The 23,508-nt window shown below is 37.8% G+C and overlaps 1 protein-coding gene across 5 annotated transcripts in view; it reads left to right on the forward strand.

The window, feature by feature from the left end:
- Nucleotides 1-23,508, forward strand: part of LOC129744515 (zinc finger protein 423 homolog) — a 196,014-nt gene that overhangs the window by 125,080 nt on the left and 47,426 nt on the right. The window contains exon 1 of one of the 5 annotated variants that reach the window (XM_055737082.1): nucleotides 13,688-14,109. The exons of the other annotated variants lie outside the window; for them this stretch is intronic. Coding sequence (XP_055593057.1) covers nucleotides 14,004-14,109 — 106 coding nt within the window. The 5' untranslated portion in view covers nucleotides 13,688-14,003. Of the gene's footprint in view, nucleotides 1-13,687; nucleotides 14,110-23,508 lie in introns of those variants that run through there. 5 annotated transcript variants of the gene reach the window in all.

Genomic DNA, 23,508 nt, shown 5'->3' on the forward strand with positions numbered 1-23,508 from the left:
CGAACACGCTACCACAAGACCACGCCTAGATGTTGTTCTAACTGAATCTAAAACTCAAAGTGGTGATTTGATTTTGAAAGCACATCAATGCACTTTTAGTGACTTACCAAATCCCGTTTTGAGCAGTTTTGTGCCCTTTATGTGACTTAAGTCCCGTATAACGTACGTATAGATCACTTTTGCAACTTTCAAGTTCATTAATGAGTACCTAAAGTTCACTAAATGTAATTAGGCAGTTGATTCTCTTTGTCAGCCAAAATGTAACTTTCAATGCCTATATTCAAGTAAATATGAGACTTTCGGTTGCTTGGGATGTGTTTCCTCCTTTAACTGACATAAGAATGTTCAATCAGTTGCCAGCTGGCCAGGTATATACACAGATGCCGGAATACCAGTGAGTAAACTAGCCCATCTGATTGACTTGTTCTTCCAAAATATACCTTACATCAACACAATACATTCACTCCATAACAGTTCATATGAAGCCATGGGGTCCGGATATTGTGCGCGCGCTGCATTGGAGATTTGTCGAACTTAATAATCTAAGAATGCATGTGAGCACATACTTAGGCAGAAACTGCGGTGAATCCGTGCACCCATGATGGATAACTAACATACATACGTACATATAGGTCTAGAGCAATATTTACAGCAGTGAGTCAGGGCCTGTCGATTGCTGATGCTCGCCAAGGACTTCAAAGTAATTTTTTGTCCTCATGATGCTGAAAATTTGCAGCACTTATCTGCCATGGCTAGCAAAACCTTCAAATTATCGGATTGAATTGAATATTCTGCCAATGAAAATACTCCGAAAAAATTTTAAGAAACATCAGAAGTATCTATTTCTCATAAAAGTTCCAGATGTGATTTTATAAGTTCGTTAGAAAGAGCTTAGCAGACACATGATTGCCTTTAAGAAGATGTCGCATAGAAGGTGCATTGAAGTTCCGTTTTTAATGCTCTAGGACTTCAGAAGGCGATGGAAGTCTCTGAGTAACTTTTACGTAACATGGGTACCTGAAAATCCAGTAAAACCACTAAGATGTGTGTTCTTTCTTAGTTTAAGTAAAAGGAGGAATTATGCTATTTATTTTCATAAATTTATTCAGACATTTATTGAGAAAATTACTGTCGGAAAATTGTTTTATATCAATCTCTGGTTTCTATAGGAGTTTCTGTGTTCACTCCTGATACAGGTTTGGTCAACTATATGTGCAAGTAGTTTTTTCCCCAGGTATGGTCTATTCTAAGCTTGTTAGATTACCCGGTTTTACTCGGACTTACCTGGATATTTGATACAAAATTTGGTAGAAATCCGGCCCAGCCGGTTACCCAAATTTCTTTAAACAAAAAACCCGGATTTTACCCAGATTAATACACTTCATTCTCAAAATACGACAGAGAATTCAATTTAAGATATATATTTTATGAAGAGATCAATCATCGTAATTCATGTGTTTTTACTTAATTAGTTGACCTCATCGGTGAAAAGAGATGTAAGAACATCTTAAGATTATGAAATTTTCCAGGCATATATACTTTACACAGATTTTCCAAAGGAAACAGTTTTCACATAATTGACGGTTAAAAATAACTTGTTTATATCATCATAACCTAAATTAGTTTCCGATTCCACCAAAGTGTAGATTTTAAAATGTGCTCGTTTTTTCAGCACTTTCAAACTACACTGATTCAAAGCTCGAGGATCTGGCAATGAAACCAATCAGCTGAACAACAACGCATTCGCCATTCAGTGGCTCGTTCGCTTATTCAAATAGGTTGGCACTTTTTTCCGTCCCCAGGGACTAGACATCGTCATCGTCCTCGGCGTCGTCGTCGTCGTCGGTGCGAAGCTGTGAAACCTTAATTGTATGTGAAATCGAAAAACAAGCAAAGTACATTACACTGGGTTGATGTTTTAATTGAAATTTGGATATGTGGAATGAATAAATTGTTGGGAACCGAAAAGTTCTTCCGAAGCGGCGGCAGTCCACACAATTGCTGCTATGCTGCTGTCAACGAACGGAACGGAACGCCCGCAATGCCCGACCATTTATCTCTCTCCGTCCATATTGGTTCGGTTCGGACGATACCTTCCTACCAACCACTGACTGCCATTTGTTGTTCCCACTTGAAATCACGAAATACACACTTCGGTACAAATCGTCCCAGTGTCCTATAGGTACGTTCGTTGCACCGGGTGAAGTGACCATAGTGTCACATTTCGGCATCCAGTTTTCGTTCCTGCGTCCCCCGCTCTCAATTACTCCAACCGGTTCCGGGTAGCTTGCAGGAGGCCAGCTACCTAATGGATGCGGTGATGAAAATTTGCATTTTATCTCGTTTTTATTGCATGTGCAACAGGCCCCGTTATTGTTTTCGTTGCTCGAGATGAGACGTTTGGTTTAAGAGTCTCGTTGTTGTTTTGTGATGTGCGATATGAATATTTTAGCAGCCCCGGAGTGAAACCCATTTTCCGAAAAAACGGGAAATCGTTGTTTCTAATTTTGGGGTTGTTTCGATTTAGATCACACGGTGATAGATTAACTCATACGCCTTAATGGGGTAAACCTAGTGAAACTCTAGAATCGGTCAAGGCGGAAACTATTGAACGGTTTCTTTTTTAAAATTGTTAAATGTTACAGTTTTAAAGGTCTCATTTATGATTTCAAATTGAACTTTTTCCAGGACCCTTCAAACACATGAAACAACCTCAATTTAATTTAAAAATAGCATTGAACTTTTTCTTGTTTTAGTTTTGATGACTGATACATTTCAAATGCTGTACTACAGAAACACATTGCATGCATACAGTTTATTGCAACGAGCATTAGCTCAGAAGAACGCTAATCGCATGTACTTTAAAACCAACCTAAATCAATTTTCCTCATAGGTTTTGTCTGCCTGCAATGGTCATTACTGTTTATTGCCTATTTCAAATCTTGCGAGCTAAACTTGTGCTTCCCGATGAATGACGCTATTTTTGACAAAGTTTAGCTCCATTTTATTAGTTAAAGATTTTTCATTTTAGCATCTGCTAACTTTATTTTGGTAGCTTATAATAACATGCAGTCTTTAAAGCATTTAGGTAGAATAATTGAAAGAACATTTTAACTAAATTTGTAGAACAATCGATCTCTAACTTTTCGAACTGAAAAAGTAATTCTTGCAGATTCGTTGTAACTCTTTGTAACAAATTAAGGCAAATTCCCATAAAAACTTGAGAGAAGTTGAGCGACCTCTCAAAGTTGACTCTTACAGTTACAAGGGGTGGAATGGGGCCTTCAGATAGACCAAAGAACGATTTGGACCCCCGAGGCTCGATATCGAAAAAATACCCTTTGTTTGGACTGCCCTACTGGTACACTGTCTTACTACACCCGTAGAAGAGGTTGCCAAAATCCAATGCCTATTTAGCAAATCTTTGTGCCGGAAATGCGCTGAAAAGTGTACTGTGCCAAAGATGATATGATTGGGAAAGCACTACTGGCATAAAGACTCGAGCTCCAAAGCAAAATTATGCATGACCACTACATTCAAGCGAAACATGAAACACATTTTATGGGATTTTCATCCTGTTTATATAATTTATCTAAAAAAAAATTATAGAGAGAATCGAATTCACTGCAACATCCCATCTCGGCATGCCAGTCTGATATCTTTCCCAGTGTACCATCTGAGTCGGTTAGGAAATTGTCCATTGTCAAAATCCTTCTGCCACCGTCAATTACCAAAAATCCGCACTGCATTGGCCGTCTGCCGTGTAGCCGGTGGTTTTTCTTGTATCCTCCTTTGTCTTTAATGGGAAAAGGATGAAAATGGGAGGGGAATGGGAAACTACTTTCTGGATGAGTTATAATTTTGTACTACTAGGATGTTAAAATATCTCAAATGATATCAAAAAGTCTATGCAATCATAACTAAATCATATCAACCCTAGTTATAATGTAAACAAAATTATAACTTAGGGAGATAGGATATATGTATGAACTAAAAATCTTATTGGAATTGTATGCCATATACGAACTCATCACTTTTTCAATTCTTTCTCATACTACCAGCTGCGTGTCTTTGCCTACTGCTCTACCTGAGCTTGTTAGAAAGTGGATGTTTATTTTCCTGCTGATTCTACATAGGCCGATGCAGGCTGCTTGTTTAGGGACGTTTTTCAAGCGGACAAAGGCAGGCAGCAGTTTGGGTGCCATGCCAATGAAAATTTATATAAATTTACCTGATATATAGGAATTTTGTTGGATCGCAATGCGTGAATTGAAATTGGACAATGAGAATTTCTATAAGTATTCAATATTCATTTTGTTATCTTATTTTAATCGCCGCTGGGATATATTCTTATTTAATTTTTGGCATTTCGGCGAGTTGTGAAAATTCAAGGTAGAATATTTTCGAAAGTGGGTACACCCAAAATTCAGCCTCTGTGCCAATGGCGTGTAGTCAATTACATAGCATCATTGGTACAAGAAGATAACGCGATCGGTGCTGATTCGATTTGCTCCCACCGGCATTAATCTCCCAAGTTAACCGAATTGCGTATGTCTGAAAGAAACAAAATAAAAACGCTTTCACGTCCCTCCCTATCGCATCACAAGACGAAGAAGGATGGAAATAAATACCGGCCAACACCAGGCAGCCAGCGAACCGAGCACTGTGCGTGTGTAGCAAAAGCACACGCTCTTTTTTTTTAACTCAAAATTAAGTATGACCGAGGTTCAAAACATAGTTCGATTCTATGAACTTAAAGTTAAGTACCCTTTTTTCCTCCTTGCGATGGATCAAAACGGAGTTCGAACTGCGAACTCAAAATTGATCCCTTTTTTTTCCTTCGGCGAGGGATCAAAGCTGAGTTCGACCTTATGAACTAAAAATTGAACTCTCTTTGTTGGACTGAAAACACTTAGCGAGTTCAGTCCGAACCGGAACAGCAACCAACGAACACGTCGCAAAATTATGTCGTTCCGGAACAATTACCGGACGACTATGAAGGAACTTCATAATGAATGCATGTTCACCATGTCAGCGTAAAATTCTGTCCGTCATTGTCATCATATGGTGAGCGGCTTGGAATGTCCGGAAACTTCCGGATGTTGTTTACTTCCCGTGGGAAGTAACATCCGGAAGTTTTCTTTGACCGGGAATGTCAAAACTTTCCACCGCTCTGTAATTGCAATGCAATGTACCGGAACAGCAGCATCCGGGTACAACAAATTTTAATCATCCTTTAATTCCCTGAAAAAAAGCTACCCTCGAAAAAAAAGGATACATTCGAGTTTGGCTGCCGAACTTAGTATTGAGTATGCCTATCAGAACTTAGTTTTGCTATTGCCCAGTCAAACTCAAAGTTGAGGGAAGCCACCGAAGTGCTGTTTTGAACCAAAACTACTTAATTTTGAGTTGAAAAAAAAGAGCGTGCAACAACAAAAATATTCCTTCGATTCAATCCGCCGGCAAACAACCACGGCTAAGCTGTGCGTGTGTATGTAGCAAAAGCAACAAGAATATATTCCTTCAATTCACCGGCAAACAAGCACCGGCCAAACTGCCCGGCTTTAGCAGCTGTGTATATGTAGCGTGTGTATGTAATAGCAGGCAGTAAGCAAAGCACAGTTCTCATTCAATGGGTTTCCCGTTTCTTTCACTCCCGTTCCCTTCCCTGTTTCCATCGCAAGACAAATGAATACCTTGAAAGGAGGCCAAACGCCGGGAAGCCACTGTCGTGCGTTTCTTTTGTGATTGATCGGTGGCAGAATGCCTATGACAAATATCCCTCTTCCTGCATGAAGCTCTAATAATACACTGGTTAAGATGCCGGTTTGGCAAGACCGTATGGTTGGTGATTTGAGTTCGATTCTCCCTACGGGCGCTGTGGTTTATATTTTTGTTTTTTTTTTTTGTTTCTGGGATGAATTATCCAATAGGAACGAAATCCCATAAAATGTTTTTCTTGTTTCGATTGAATGTAGTGGTCATGCATCATTTTAGTTGGGAGCCGAGTCCTTATGCCAGTTACGGTTTTTCAAACATATCATCTTCGGCACAGTGCACATTTCAGCGCATTATCGGCACAGAGATGTGCTAAATAGGCATTGGATTTTTGCAACCTCTTCTATGGGTGTAGGAATGCGATGGGTTTCTTCATCGCTTCCTATCAACATTGAAACGACGAGCGGCAAAGAATCACGCAAGTAGTTCAAAAGCTGTTCACAAAAACAAAAGCCCTGCTCACATTTTCACCAACTATTCAATTTCTTCTACCCAAAGCGCTCTAGCTATGATCTTTCCACCTATAATACTTTCATGTTCTTTCTAAAATATTCTACCTTGAATTTTCACAACTCGCCGAAATGCCAAAAATTAAATAAGAGTAAACAACAATTCTTAAAACAAAACTATAGATAACTATAGAAAAGATATAAACATCTTGCTGAGATAGGTTTGAGTAACGATTTTGATATGCTCTTCTGATCGGGAAGTGAACCTTTTCTGGGTTCCAGGCCACTGTGGTATAGAAGGAAATAAAAAAGCGGATACACTTGCTAGAAAAGGATCTGAATGGCGCATGACTGGCCCGGAACCTTTCAAAGAAGTATCTACTTGTGCTTTTACAAGTGATTTTTTTTTTGTTTATTAAGGACCTTTTAAACATTCGGTTGAAATAAGTGAAAAAAATGAGAAAACTTAAACATCAAATTGAAATGGTTTGTAGCCATCAAAAGTAACACAGATTAAGCCAACTAGCATTTGGAAGTTTTATTATGGTTTTATTATGGCACTTTCGTGCAGCTCGTTTTATGACGGTTTTATTATAGTCATGAAAAATGCTTATATTCTTGTTTCGATCATTTTACTAAACATATTGTTTTACTTAGTTGTTTTGCAAGAGTTATGAATGCTCTGTTAAAACTACAAAAAACACAAACATAGATGTTCGCTCCAAGCTTTCTTTTGTATGTTTTATAATAGCACTCAGTGCTTGATTATAAAATCTCAATAAAAATAGTGACATGTCTCGATTAAGATGTCATAACAGGACACGCTCTGGTTAGAATGCACATATTTGAATTAAAATTCGCATTTTACACATTTTTGATAGGTTATATATGTGTGTTGGTTTTGAGTAAAAAATATATAATAATCTTTGAAAAACTTCAAATTACCAGAAATGGTATGAATATCTCTCCAATATGAATATTGATTGAAAGGGCTCAACTAGTAGGAAAAATTGTTGCTGAAGCCATCCATAAACCAAGATGGCGGCTTCCGCTTTTATTTTCAAAGCTGAATATTACTAAAAATCTCATGATACATAAAATAAGTATAAGGTGAAAGGACTGAGCGAGTGGAAGTCGAATTTTGCTGTCCGACGCCATCTGAAATTCCAAGATGGCGGCTACCATTCCACTTGAAAATACTGTAAATGACTGTAAATGAAATGTAAATGGGTATTAGTTGAAAGGGATCAAGTAGAAGTTGAATTGCGCTATCTGACGCCATCTTGAATTCCAAGATGGCGGCTTCCAATTAACTTTAAGAATGCTTTCAATCACTGAAAATATCACGAAACACTCACAATATGGGTATAAGTCAAAAGAGCTCAACGAGTACAAGTCGAATTTCGCTATATGACGCAATTTTGAAATCGATGATGGTGGGAGCCGGCATCTTGGATTTCAAGATTGCGTCTCATAGCGAATTTCGACTTCTACTCGTTTAGCCCTTTCACTCAATACCCATTGTCATATATCCACACATACAAAATACAACATTCACACCACCTGATGTATACACTACACATTGACGACTTTGGGCTCTAGCTTTCCCTCCATTATACTTGATTGTCACTACGATAATAGTTACGGAACAGAAAACACGTGCGAATTATAAGTTCTCGATAAGTTAGAAATACCGACTTCATTCGTGAGTTTCCGAAATTCCCTCCCGGTCATAATAGTTTCTGGCGACGAGGATGACTGAAAAGTCTACGAGTTCCGGTAGTTCGAGCGGTAAAAGTTCTCGAAACCTTAAAAGTGAAATCGCGGGCAATACCGAAGACGACGGAGTTTCGATCGCAGTACATTCCACGTTTACAATCGAACCTTTTGACCGCCATAAAATGAAATGGTCACGCTGGGTAGAAAGATTCGAAGTTGCTTTGCAGCTTTTTGGTGTCCGGGAGCAGACGAAACTCCCCATGTTGCTACACTACATGGGCGCGGAAACGTACGACGTAGTTTCCGATAAGTTGGCACCTGCTAAGCCTAAGGACCAGGCATACGCCGCCATTGTTAAAATACTTGAAGAACACTTTAACCCCGAGCCGCTGGAAATAGTGGAATGTGTAAATTTCTTGTTTCGGAGGCAATGTGCTGAAAGAGAAGACGAAACAATAAATGAGTTTCTAGTAGCCCTCCGAAAATTAGCCATGACGTGTAATTTTGGTGATTATTTGAATAACGCACTCCGAAACCAGCTAGTAATCGGATTAAAAAGTGATGCTATACGTGCGCGTCTCCTAGAAGTTCGAGGCCTAACGCCAGAAAAGGCTCGAGATATTGCTGTGTCGATGGAATTGTCGGTAAAAGGGGGTTACGAAATCCGATCACTCCAGTGCAAATCGGAAGTGAGCTTGGTAGAGCATCAATATGCGAAAAGTGCCAGTGCTAGATCAAGAATCGCCAAACCTGGAACAAGTACGTCGGACATGAAGAGAAATGGCTGTTACCGCTGCGGAAATGCGCAGCATTATGCTGATAAATGCCCTTACTTGAATAGCTTCTGTCGGCATTGTGGTCGTCGCGGCCATTTGCAGAAAGTGTGCTTACAAAAAAACGCGAACAAAAGTGACACCAACCAATTGGAGGAGAGCAGAAGAGAGAACGCGAGAGAAGATGTACAAGCAGAAGAAATATGTGGGGTTTACAGTGCTGCCGATTTCCGGTGTAAAGTCGGCAAATTCTGGCTACATCTGTCAATTGACGGAGTAAAAACGGAATTCGAAATTGACAGCGGCTCTCCGGTGAGCATCATTAGTGTTCACGATCAACAACAGCTGTTTCCCACAATGCGTTTGCAGCAACCCGATCTCGAGCTAGTGAGCTACAGTGGAAATGCGATCGAACTGTGTGGTATGAGTGCCGTTCGCGTAGAATACGAGAATAAAAAACACGATTTGCTGTTGTACATTGCGAAGAATCGAAAACATCCGCTGTTGGGCCGCAGCTGGATGAAAGTGTTGAAACTAAAGCTAGAAAAGTTCTACGATTGTGTGGGTGCAATTTCGGAGACGGGACACACATCCAAAAATGCAACAGATGCTGTAAAAGTGTTGATAACACGGTATGCAAATATTTTCGAGAAGTCAATGGGCAAAATTACGGGCCTTTTGGCGAAATTGAAGTTGAAACCAAATACGCAACCGGTGTACATAAAAGCCCGACCAATACCATTTTCCATAAAAAGTGCAGTTGAAGAGGAAATAAAAAAATTAGTGGAAGCGGGCGTTCTGATTAAAGTAAATCATAGTGAGTGGGCCACACCAGTGGTCCCAGTGAAAAAGTTGAACAACAAAGTGAGATTGTGTGGGGATTACAAGCTGTCGGTAAACCCAAGCATCCTGGTGGATGACCATCCCTTGCCTACCGTCGAAGAGTTGTTCGCAAATGTTGCTGGGGGAGATAAGTTCTCTAAAATAGATCTTTCCCAAGCATATTTGCAGCTTGAAGTAGAGCCGAAGGACCAGGAGATCCTTACTTTAAGCACGCATTTGGGGTTGTACCAACCGACAAGAATGATGTATGGTATCAGTTCGGCACCAGCAATTTGGCAGCGGCTGATTGAAGAAGTGCTGAATGGGATTGAAGGAGTCACTGTGTTCATCGATGACATTCGTGTTACGGGGCCAAATGATGAAATGCATCTGCGACGTCTGGAAGAAGTGTTTAGACGATTAAGTGAATACAATATGCGAGTGAACCTTGAAAAGTGCCAGTTTTTTGCAAACCGCATAGAATACTGCGGCTACATGATAGATCGTGATGGTATACATAAAGTGCAGAAGAAAATAGACGCTGTCCAGAACATGCCTGTGCCACAGAATAAAGACCAAGTGCGCTCATTTGTGGGACTAGTAAATTACTATGGACGATTTTTCCCACATCTGAGCACCACGATCTATCCGCTGAACTGTCTATTGCGCAACGATGTACATTTTCAATGGACCAAAAAGTGTGAAGAAGCGTTTCGAAAAGTGAAAGAAGAGATGCAGTCAGATCGGTTTTTGGTACATTATAATCCTGGATTGCCGTTGGTACTTGCTACGGATGCATCACCCTACGGAGTCGGTGCCGTTTTAAGCCATATCTTTCCCGATGGTACAGAGCGGCCGATTCAATACGCATCACAGACTTTAAACGAAACGCAGAGGAGGTACAAGCAGGTTGACCGCGAAGCATATGCTATCGTTTTTGGAATACGTAAGTTCTACCAATATCTCTACGGGAGCAAATTTGTACTGATTACCGACAACCAGCCGTTGAAGCAGATTTTTTCGGAAACCAAAGGGTTGCCTACTATGTCTGCTTTGAGGATGCAACATTACGCTACCTTCTTGCAATCTTTTAATTACTCTATAAAATTTCGTCCAACTAAAGATCACTGCAATGCTGACGCTTTTTCGAGATTGCCTGTCAGTACAAAGGCTCCAGATAACGTCGTCGAGGAGGTAGATCTGGTGGAAGTGGACATAATCGAAACACTTCCGCTAACGGTTGACGATCTTTGTAAAGCGACTGCAAAAGATGGTTCCGTCAAAGTGCTTATACAAGGATTGAAGAACGGTAAAATAGTAGAAGCTAAAGACAGGTTCGGGATTTCCCAAGAAGAATTCAACCTACAGCAAGGATGCATTATGCGAGGAATTCGTGTATACATACCGTCTAGTTTGAGAGAACAGGTTCTCTCGGAACTACATTCAACACATTTTGGGAGTACTCGATTGAAGACGCTCGCGAGGGGATACGTCTGGTGGGAGCGCATTGATAAGGACATCGAAGACATGGTACGAAATTGTGCATCGTGTCAACTTACTCGCCCCGATCCCGTTAAAGCGCCGTTGCATTGTTGGGAGCAACCTAATCAACCGTTTGAAAGGGTACACGTCGACTTCGCAGGGCCTTTCCTTGGCAGTTACTTTATAGTGTTCGTGGACGCGTTCACAAAATGGCCTGAGGTCAAAATATTGCGTGACATAACAACAAATACAACCATTCACGCCTGTAGAGAGTTTTTTGCGACTTTTGGAATACCGTCTGTACTAGTCAGTGATCACGGAGTACAATTTAAGTCAGCCGATTTTCAGAGTTTTCTGAAACTTAACGGTATCTTTCATAAGATGGGAGCCCCGTACCATCCAGCGACAAATGGCCAGGCTGAACGCTTCATTCAAACCCTGAAAGGGAAAATGAAAGCGCTAAATTGCGACAAATCTAGAATGCACACGGAACTTTGTCAAATTCTGCTGAGCTACAGGAAAACCATACACCCTGCAACAGGAAAATCGCCGTCCATGATGGTCTTCAATCGTCAAATACGTTCAAGGTTAGATTTGATGATACCTGATCCTAAGGCAAAAACCAACGATCCAGAAATCAAGATACGATCAATTCCTGAAGGGGCGAGAGTTGCTGCTCGTGACTATTTGGATCGAACCAAATGGAAGTACGGTCACGTTATTGAAAAACTGGGCAAACTTCATTACAACGTACAACTGGACGACAACAGAACCTGGAAACGACATATTGACCAACTGCGAGAAGTTGGAGCAAACTTAGGAAAGCCGGCTCAAACATCTCAAGAGTTTCCGGAGCATTTCGATCCGATTCCTACAAAAACAGCTTCGGAAAGAAATGACGCCGTAGAAGAGCCAAGGGTTGAGTTATCGACGGAAAACCTTTCGACTACCGCTTCGGGTGATATTCAGGAGCCGTCCAATGCAGTCACTATGGACTCCCCTGCTATCGACCAACCATTACTCAGGAGATCCACTCGGATTGGTCAACAACTCCAAAGGCTTAACCTGTAGGTACACAATATCTAAGGGGGGAAGAGCTGTCATATATCCACACATACAAAATACAACATTCACACCACCTGATGTATACACTACACATTGACGACTTTGGGCTCTAGCTTTCCCTCCATTATACTTGATTGTCACTACGATAATAGTTACGGAACAGAAAACACGTGCGAATTATAAGTTCTCGATAAGTTAGAAATACCGACTTCATTCGTGAGTTTCCGAAATTCCCTCCCGGTCATAATACCCATATTGTGGAAATTTCATGCGATTTTCAGTGATTAACAGCATTTTAAAGTTCAGTGAAAGGTGCCATTTCGGTATACAAGATGGCGTCTGATAGCGAAATTCGACTCCTTCTAGTTTAGCCCCTTACCCAAGACCCATATTGTTTTGATATAGGACTTGGAAGGGAAATAATGGGAAACTTTCTCGACAGATAGAATTAACAAAATAAAATATTAAAATTCAACTTGTTGATCAATAAGCATCACGATAGCACCGATTTTTTTATTCGATTTTAAAAAGATTTCAAATGATTCGCTTTTGATTATTTGAGAAAAAACTGTCATCGCCACTTGCTGCTTTGATCGAAAATACTTATACATGATTCAAAAAGTTAATTGTTAGAGTAGGCTGGGCGCAATAGCTCAGTTGGTAGAATCCTCAACAAAACGTCGAAAACAACAAAAAGATATTAAAATCTAACCAAAAATCCATTATAAACTTCTAAAAAAAATTGAATTTAAAGAAATCCCAACATATGGATTCTGCAGAAAATGTTTCATTCAACAGTAGTAATTCATTCATTTTTCCTTGAAATAAATTTGTTTAAAAATTAATAATTGAATAACACAACGTTACTCCAAACACCTAAAAAAGAGTACCACATGACGACCCCAGTTCACGTAAAACTCCCGATTGGATCGGAATGTTGCATAACTTCTGCAAGGAATAAATCGTAGACGCACAAACAAATCCGCGCTAGGCGTTGTGTCTAACCTATAGGTATGAAGGAATTTTCTCCCTTCAATGAACGGAGGGTTTCTTTGATTCTGAATCCCACACTCACAGTTCGCCGTTCCCAATCGAACAGTTCCAGCCAGAGCAAGAAGACCCGCATCGCACCGAAGGATCCCCAGCCAGAATAAAAAGGGCACCTGGGGTAAAACGGAATGACGACGACAACCCATCGCATCGCATCGCATACCACAACATCGTCGTAGTCGTCGTCGTCGTCGTCGAGGAACCTATGAGAAGGAGCACGAGAAGCATAACACAGCATAGCCCTGCCGGTCGGATCGGATGGACGGGTGGTTTGGTTGGATCCAGCCAGAGGCCAGGGTATAGTAGTCCTCATCTGGGTTAAGAGATAATCAGAAGAGAGTGAGAGAACCAAACATGTGCTTTCGAAAAACCCGGTCGATTCGGTGGTGCCTCAGAGTCAGCCAGCAGAGCCGGGCTGGGTTATTTCTGTATAGGTACATGAGGGAGGCATGAGAGTGAATATAGTTTATGTCCCGCAGAATTCGGTTCGGTGCTGCTATGTGATACGTTTATTTTCCTTCTTTCTGTATATAGTTGGGCGCGGGCGTCCCAACAGAGCTCAGTCACCAGTGATACGTTGGGTGCGATGGAACCGTTGGGCTCGCCGTGGGACTCTTTGCTGTGACTGTGATGTGACACCTCCTCTTGGATGATACCTGATACCTACTTGGGACTTGGGACTCTGAGCAAACAGTGCTCTGGTGTCACAGCAGAACAAAAGCCTAGTATCAATTACAACATCCCAGTTTAGTTTAATATGTTGAACAATAGTGCATTCTATGTTGATAAGTTTAAAAGTGATTTGTGATATAGAAAAAAAAAATACTGAAAAAAGTGTATGTGAATAGAAAAACACCCGTCTCATATGAGTTTGAGAATGTTGTACCGTGGCCCGAGTTCGCGACTGGAAACGTTAATTGAAAAGATCCAGCAGAGTAGCAAAGACTACTACCCATTTGTGATGAATCAAGGTGAAGAAATATGCATGGTTTTTTTTTAGTGGTTATGTACTACGGCAGGACAGAGTTGAATAAAAATGCTGCGACTGATGATAACTCGAGAGCTCGAGCGCATCTGAGCATGTGCACAACCAGCCAGTGGGACAAGATACAAAAAAGTTATCATATCACTTTGGTGGGACCGGAAAATCAAGTGATTTCAACGCGTGAAAGACACCTTTTCTTCTCGAATTTTGGGAATCGTACATTTTGGCTGAAAATTGTGTTAATTCGCCTTATGTACAGAGAAATATTCAATCCAACGCGTAAAAGGCATAGTTGCAAACCAACAACACCTTATATTTTATTAAGACATCCACTCACTCAAATACTGAAAAATGATGATCGAGTCATGTGTTCCCGAAAACCTTCTGAAATAATGAAATTGTATTTATACTGATTTAGAAAGATACAGAACCCTCTTAAAACAGTCCCCGAAATGTAAAATGCCCAGAATTTTTTTTCAGTGTACTACTTATTCCAAAGTTTTTGAATCCTTGAACCCCTCAAAAAAGTTTTTACCACCCTACGTTTAAAAAAAACTCTAAAAAACCCACAAATTTTCTCCGTACCATTAATTGGGAAAAATCTATCATAACTATTGAATGTTATGAGCTACCATGTGCAGAAAAACCCCACAGTAAATATTCCATATTTTGGGTGCCCTAGTGTAAATATTGTAAGCTTTTGATTTAATTCTATGACAACAAGATATACTCATTAAAATTTAAAAGTAAATAGGTACTTTTGACTAATTTTAAGGTAATTCTAACGATTTTCTCCTAGAGAACCTTATTCTGAAAATCGTTTAATTTCTTCCGCATTATGATCATCATCATGTTTAAGTTTGTTAAATGAGAGGATTCTCATTTCACAAAACAATATAGTTTTCTTTTGAATGTTTTCACTGATCCTTCGATTTATAAAAATCCAGCACCGTGCATATTTCAAAAAGAAAAAAAAGGTAAGCAGGCGTACTTACAACTTCCATAACTTCTACTCCGATGATTTGTTTTGGTCAAATAGATCTTCCATAACACTTTTATTAGAAAAAAATTAGGCTTTCTGAAAAAAAGTGTGACCTGAGATACAGTATTTCCAACGAAATCGAACTTTTTAGACATATACTGTTCAAACTGCAATATCTAAGAAATTAGGACACCCATAATATTGAAATTCGGCAGAGTGATTGTTAAAATATAAAGATATCAAGTGTGGAGGTTTTGAGAAAATCTATCGTTTAGAAAAAGAAATTTGGCAAAGTAGGTATTTTTTTCTATTTGACCGAACAATGCGATTTATATAGAATTTGAGAATGAGAACAATATATTTCAATCCAGCGATCAGTTTTTCAGACAAAAGCAGTAATGGAAAGGAAAAAAGGAATTTCTAGTTCATACGGTGGTATCTCATGATAAGAATCTCATGATATTTCTCAAATTTTTGATTAAAATGTGTTTACTGTTTGTTTTTTTAACAATTCGTTTATTTCAAACGACTCGGACCACAGGTTTTAAAGAGCCAAAGTCTGATTTTTGATTTACTGGTTGTTGGATATAAAATATGATTTTCATATGGAAACATCCGTCCAAACTTCTATAGAAATCGCGTTTTTTGGTTCATGCCTGAAATATTGTATCTTTGTATCGAGTAACTTTTCGATTGAATTTTTCCAAAAACTTCACATATGCTGGCGTTTTGTGGTTGTATCAAGGTTGCCGAATGAAAATCTGTGTTTTTGCATAAAAAAAAATTCTGACGTTGATTGAATTTTCGACTGTATGTTTTGTTGAATTTATTATCGGCAAATCAGTCCAGTTTCTAACAAATTTTTTATTTCAATCCTACGTTTCGGTGTCGTATAACACCTTCATCAGGGATCAAAATGGTCGATCTCATTGTGCTTTAGTAAAAGCATACAGTCCGGTCTATTTTATGTTGGAATCCAATAATTAAATTTAAATTTGAAATTTTCTACACACAAAACACTTATCAGTACTTTTAGGCAGTATGTTATAACAATCATAGGTTATTTTATGTTATGGTATGTTATAACAATCATACCGCCTAAAAGTACTGATAAGTGTTTTGTGTGTTGAAAATTTCAAATTTAAGTTCAATTATTGAAATCCAAATAAAATAGACCGGACAATACGCTTTTACTGAAGCACATTAAGATTGACAATTCTGATCCCTGATGAAGGTGTTATACGAAACCGAAATGTAGGTTTGAAATAAATTTTTGTAAGAAACTAGACTGATTTGTTGATAATAAATTAAAAAAATCTGACTTTCTGTGATTTTACGTGGAAATTCTGTGATGGTTTTCTCTGATGCCTTTTTCATTGTTTTCATTGAAAATTTATGACAAATTGGGAATCTATTACATTAATGCTGAATAAAATAATTTAACATTACCTATTTTATCATGTTCTCCAATTCAAAGTAAGAAATCTGAAGACCATGTTGACATAAAAAAATATTTTATGAAATTAATTTGCGGCTTTATCGGTGAGGGTTAAAGAGTTGAAATGAAAGACGGATAGAAGATCAGAAGAAAATTCTAAGGTGGTGAAAAGAGCATTTGAAATAGAAGCTTGACCACATACTAAATTCTTTGTCCCGCACCAATTAACTGTATTGAAGAAGTAGTACCCAATAGAGAAGGCACTACGTTTTTCGATACAGTTAATTATGAATGGTTCGACCGTCATGTGAATGCACATGTGTCGTCCGTTCGACAAATTCACGGTGATTTCTCTTACTAATAATATAAAAAATTATTGTTTTGAAAATTCTTACAAAATTTTAAAAATCTGTGGAATCGTTCAGTATTTCCAAAGTTCTGTGTTTTGTGACACAAACTCTGTGATGGTGATTCCTTTATTGAACCAAAAACTTTTCCTTGCTTTTGTTTTGAAGAAATCTAAGCAATCCGCGCAAATATATTGACCGTAAGTACTGATAAGTGTTTTGTGTGTAGAAAATATCAAATTTAAATTCAATTATTGAATTCCAACATAAAATAGACCGGACAGTACGCTTTTACTAAAGCACATTAAGATTGACAATTTTGATCCCTGATGAAGGTGTTATAGAACACCGAAACGTAGGACTGAAATAAATTCTTGTAAGAAACTGGACTGATTTGTTGATATTAAATTCAAAATTTCTGACTTTCTGTGATTTTAAATGGAAATTCTGTGATGGTTTTCTGTGATGCTGATTTCATTATTTTCATTGAAAATTCATGACAAATTGGGTATTTATTACGTTACCTATTGTATCATGTTTTCCAATCCAAAGTTAGAAATCTGAAATCCATGTTGACAGAAAAAATAGTTTTGGAAATTTTTTCAAAATTTTAGCATCTGTAAAATCTGTGAGTGTTTCCAAAATTCTGTGTTTTGTGACACAAATTCAGTGATAAAAATTTGCTCACTTCCAACTGTTCAGAACATATGAAGAATCCTGAAAAGGTACCGAGGAGTCTTCACATGATTTCCTATTTGTCGGGATACTCCGATTGACTTTATTCCACAATCCATTTTATATCAGTCTTCCGATTGTCTGAGGTCCTGTCCACATATTTCCCTGAATTGAGTTAGGCTGTTAAACTTTTTATACAATGTTGTTTCAAATATATGGAAATTTTATCAACAAATTCTTCAAGTTTTACTTAGCTGATGGCGAGTCCTTTGTTGAACAAAAACTTTTCTTGTTTTTTTCTTAAAGAAATCTCAGCAATCCGCGCAAATATATCGACCGACACTGGCACTTTTAGTTTTTTTTATTTGCGGGAAGTGATCTTGCAAAACAACCGTCTACACCAGCAGGAATGAATCAAAACAACTTAATGATAATCTTTCATTCAAACGATTTTTATCTTCACAGTTCACAAAATCTGAATATGCTTCTTCCTCTGAGCCCATTTTAACAAAAGTGCACAAATCGAAATCGATCTCAATCATCATTCATTTCCGGGTAAAGCTAGAAAACGACTTAATAAATATGACGATCATTTTCTCGATTGAAATAAAATAAATCACTGCACTTTCTTATTTGGAGAAAAGGATTTTCTCAAGGAAAGAAAGAATAACTTCTCGCTTTCATCGCCCATTATCGAAGCAAAATGCGACTGCGAAAAAAAACAATCGTACTTGAGCAAAGCCAACTTATTTAACTCCCACTTTTGCTAGCGAAAGTTATTCTTTCTCTTCTTAAGAAAAACCCGTAAAATCTGTCAAAAGTTGGGTGAATTTTTAGCTGCATCCCATTTGCACTAATGCGAAACCTTCACCCAAAAACCATATCATGTGTCGGGCACATAAAGGCTTATTTGATACTCGTCAATTAATCTGCTAACATTTTTATGGCGATCTGATAGTAGATTGAACAGATTCAATAGATTTTGGGTTTCATTCCTTCGGATAAAAATCTAGGAATTTGTGCACCAGCCTTGTTAAAAAGCATCTTGAGTGACCCTACTATTTATTCGCAAATATTTGCGAAAAAACGCAATTGGTCTGAATGTAATAATTTGTTTTGGTAAACCAATCAGTATTTTACCTGTACCTATTCTTCTCAAAATACTTGCTAATTTTCAGCTAGCGATACCGAACCCCGCCATTACTATTTTATTACACTGATTTGAACTTCGCTGTGAAAATATGAAATGCTTGTTGAATTTCATAGACATGAATACCTCTTACTCTTGTTAAAATTCAGGCACTGTGCCTAAAAATAAAAGAAAAGCTTTTATTTCAAAATAAAGATAGCACTAATTTTCTAACAAATAACACCTGTAATATCAAATTTCGGTATCATTGAAAAGTTATGCATTATTTTGTCAAGCAAATTGTTTTTACCTCATATTTTCACAAAGATTGTGTTAATTTTCGCATGATTCAACGGAGTTAGTAATTATTTGTTTTACGTTTTTCTTAGCGAACGCTCTGTCAAATAATTTCCTGGAATTCTAGAATTTTCACTATTCAAGGCATTCTGAATATGTACTTAAAATTAAAAATTAAAAAAAAAAATTCGGCTCAGTAAAGCGCTCAAAGTAATTTTCTTCAATATTTGTTAACCAATTTTGAATAGTTTTTTATCTACAGTCCCAAATGTCTCAAAATCGAGGAAGTAGGCGATGGTTTGTTTGTATCGCACGTGTTTTTTTTCCGCTCCGTCGAGGGGAAACTTAAATTTTTTAAGTTGAAATAGTTTCTTATTGTACATTTTTTTTCTTGAATTAGTGGATGATGCATAGTGATCCATAATTGTAATAATTGCATGTTTCATTGTTTGTGCCTGACCCGAATCTCCGTTGATTTCGTCCACCTCCACAGCAGGTTGAATGATTCGCTACAAGAAGAAAAGCACTTGCTACTTCATCAATTGGTGAGTTCGTTCCATTATCCTTTTCATTCATTTATTCTGAAATGATTTTGCAATCCTGGAGTTTTTACCTGAGAATTTTCAGGTGCCTACGGAATTTGAAAAATTTTGAAATTTGTGTTTGATTAACTATTATAATTTGAAAACAAGAGGCTGGAAGAAAAGTGAGATGCGCATAAGAATTATGTCAGAAATTGTCGTACAAATATGGGATTCTTTCAATTATGTTGTGCCTTAGAACCCGACAGTTTTTTATGTGCTCGTTTTATAAAATAATGTTCCAGGTTTGAAATTCCTATATTTACTTCAAGAACCACAACAAAGAACAGATGCATTATTGTAAGTAGGACCTCGCCACTTATTTCACACTAGACACTATTAATTATAACACCATATTCTTACAAATTTATATTTAAATCCCAGTTTCCCTGTGGATGGTGCCAACAACAGGGTGGCCACCCATTCGGGAAAAGCGGGAAAAAGACGGGATTTGAAATCCAACGGGAAAAAAGCGGGAAAAAGCCGGGAATTTTTTCAAAACGTCGGGAATTTTTGACTCAGTGAAAATCTGTTCAATGAAGTTCAGTCGAAATAGGTCGAAACAAGTGGAAATGGATTGACAGTTGATCACCAGTCGCTTTCCAATTGACTTCGACCGATTTCTACCAGTTCAAAACGAATCCTCTTGCCGCACTGGAACTGTTTCGATTAGTTTGAACTTGCTTCATTGAACAACAAAAGGATGTTCCCGAACAGCCAGATTGCTAATCGAATAGAAATGGGAAGAATAAAAATCAGCTAAATATTTGATTCCACACGGTATTGCTCTCTATTTTTTGAATGAAGTTTTCAATTTACTACAGATTTGTAGCGAGTTCGTATAAGGATTTGACGAAACGTTAAATAAGATTGTGCCGAAGCAACAAATGGATATTAGTATGCGCTTCTGGAACACAAACCTAGTTGAAGCAAGGTATATTGGTTCTATATTCTTATCGTCGACGCACTCGAATGACCTTTTGTATGGCGTGAAACTATGTTTTTCTAAAAATCCTGATCTACTGAAACGAGTGATCCAGTATTCCATGGATGGTCCAGCAGTAAATTGGAAAATGCTCAAAGAACTAATTAGCGATGTTCAAGAACTTGTTTCGAGTCCTTTTACAAAAAAAAATCCGGCGTACGATTCTCACCATTGGGAGCTGTGGACTTCACACTGTACATAAAGCGTTCAAGGAGGGACTGAGGAAAAGTGAATGGAATTAGGATGAATTTTTGAGGACGTTAGCCTGTTCAAACTCATTTCACTTAGAAGGGCAGATTATACTGCAGTAACGGGTTCAATTATATTTTCGTTAATATTGTGTGACATTCGCTGGGTGAAAAATTAACGCGTTGCTGAACGTGCTGCCAAAATGCTACCGTACATCAAACGCTTTGTCGACGAGGTAAAAGGATTAAGAAAAATCATTCAAATTTTAAGCGGAGTTTTCCATCGATTTTCCGGTCGAAGGTACATATTTGACATTGTTGCTAAAGCTGTAGATAATAATTTGCTGGGACCAAAACTGAGTTTTTTTTTGTTACGGCCGCTTCGACCGTTGAGTCCTTTTAACGCGAGTATGGTTCCGTTTCTCTTCGATGATTTAACCGGGCTTGTAAGAGCATTGATAAAAAAAAGTTGTAAAGCCAAGCCTGAACGGCTAAACGTAAAATTAAAAAAAAAACCTTATAGAACACAAAAATCTCCTACCTCCTGGAAGCGTAGAAATTGGATTCTCAACTAAATCGGCAATTAAGAAAGCAAACGAGTCTGGTCATGTTTCCGACAAGGATATCGTTGTATTCAGAAATAGCTGTAGTTCATTTTACTGTCGATTTTTGAATACGATCTCCCTTGACTTATCCCATCCAATCCCGATGTGATTGCACACTATCCAGATATTGTCAAAAAACCTTTAGACCTGTGTCTAGAAGTACTTGTTGAAAAGCAACACTTAAGTAGAGCTTGTGCTGATAAAATTAAGGACGAATTCGGACAATTGTGTGCAATAACTTAAATAAGAACATTATTTCGGGATATCGAAGAAAAACACAACGATTGGATATTTTTTGGATGGAACTTATGAGCGAATCGAAAAAGGAGTTCTTCAATTTAACGACCTTATTGCAGAAAATTTTGTCTCATGGCAACGCGACGATGGAAAGAGGCTTTTCAGGGGGTCAGGGGGAGTTACAGCTATAACGGTAACGAAATCGTTAATCCAGGATGCATGGTCTCAATTCCTCAATTTTCATTCGAGATATGTCGAGTCCTTAAAAGCAAAAAAATGGAGGAAAATTTGAAAAAAAAACTAGCGAAACGGGAGCGAGAGGCAAAAAAGGAGAGTAAGGAACTGGTAGCGAACAAATTGAAGGTGCTTTTCGACTTTCAGAGAGAGGCAAGCTTGATGGACGAAAAAATTAAAATACTTAAAGATATATGACATACAAATAAAATTGAAAAATGATAATCAACATTTTCGAATCGAGTGACATAGTTTTAGACAATTGAAAAAAAAACCCTGCTTATCAATCTAATGATTTGCAGGTCATTTGGCAAACATAACTGAAACAAAAACAATTTATAGATCATTTACCATTAAAAGAAAGCTTAATCGATTTTCGTTTATATGGTTTCAAAAATTTAACATTCGGAATTTTGTTTGGTTTTCTGTTGTATAAATCCGGGAATTTCGTGAGACCATGCGGGAAAAAAACGGCAAAAATGCGGGAAATTAAAAATTGATTTTGAGTGGCCACCCTGCAACAAGCACCGAAACGTCGGTTGAATAAAATCTTCATGTTCGGATTAGATACACTGATTAGCTATTTATTAAACCTATATTTACCAAAGTTTTCTATAATAGAGTTCAATTTGCGATAAGTTATTGAATGATATAGATTTATTCGTTATGATTTATATCTATGACGACACATTAGGATTGTTCAAATTTTGTGTCAGTCATGGATGTGTACTACCACAATTATTCTAGAATATATTTTTTAAGAGTTTATTTCAAAAGATTTTTTGGTGGTACCAATTTTTTCTCTGTGCTTTCAATATTTATTTTCAAGAGCGAGTAAAGGCGCTATATCCAAGGTTAATGACCAGAGGTAAATAATGATGCACAACAATCCAAAACATGTAGTTTGATTAAACGTCCAGTAAATAAAGTAATGAAAAAGTACAATTTATCAATGGACAATACTGCATTGTTTGGATTTCTGTGCAGAAAACTTCATTTCCACCCACAGAAGGACGAACTCACAAGGGCCAACATCAGAAGCACAGTAAATTTTAATAAATGTACTTCCAACGTGAATATTACAAACATTTCATAATCCCACAAACGTATGGTACTGCTGTCCACGTTTCTTCCTGTCTGTGTTCCAGTTGTCTCTGTGTCCAGTGCACAGTGGGCCCGGCCGAGTTAAGATGAGTAGTAAATGTTCTATTACTACTCACCGGGACAAGATCTGGCTGTGTATGTATCATAAGCATAAGCATAAGCAATAACCATACGGTCCCACATGTCCCAAAATCCGGTTTTAAACAACATTTCCTTATATTTTTCGCTTTAACAGGACCATAGGATATCATTAAATTTCAAAACAAGTACAAACAACAACAAAAAATGATCTGAAACGACAAAATTACTAATGTGACAAAATTAACAAATATTATAAACTAAACAGAAGAAATGCTAAATGTGTTCACAAAATGATTAAAAAAATATAAAAAATGGCTCAAATATTTCACAGTACTGAATGACGTAAAAAATTAATAAAAATAGTGACGATATGCCATAAAGGTATGGGCTCATATTTATGCAGTAGAAAGTTGAAAAAAAGTCATGGATCAATCTTTGAAATAAACTGGTTCTAATCTTTCCTCTTCATTAATATTAATGTTTATTTTAAACGGAGTTTCGT

This window comes from Uranotaenia lowii, chromosome 2 (assembly GCF_029784155.1).
Source record: "Uranotaenia lowii strain MFRU-FL chromosome 2, ASM2978415v1, whole genome shotgun sequence".
NCBI classification, from domain to species: domain Eukaryota; kingdom Metazoa; phylum Arthropoda; class Insecta; order Diptera; family Culicidae; genus Uranotaenia; species Uranotaenia lowii.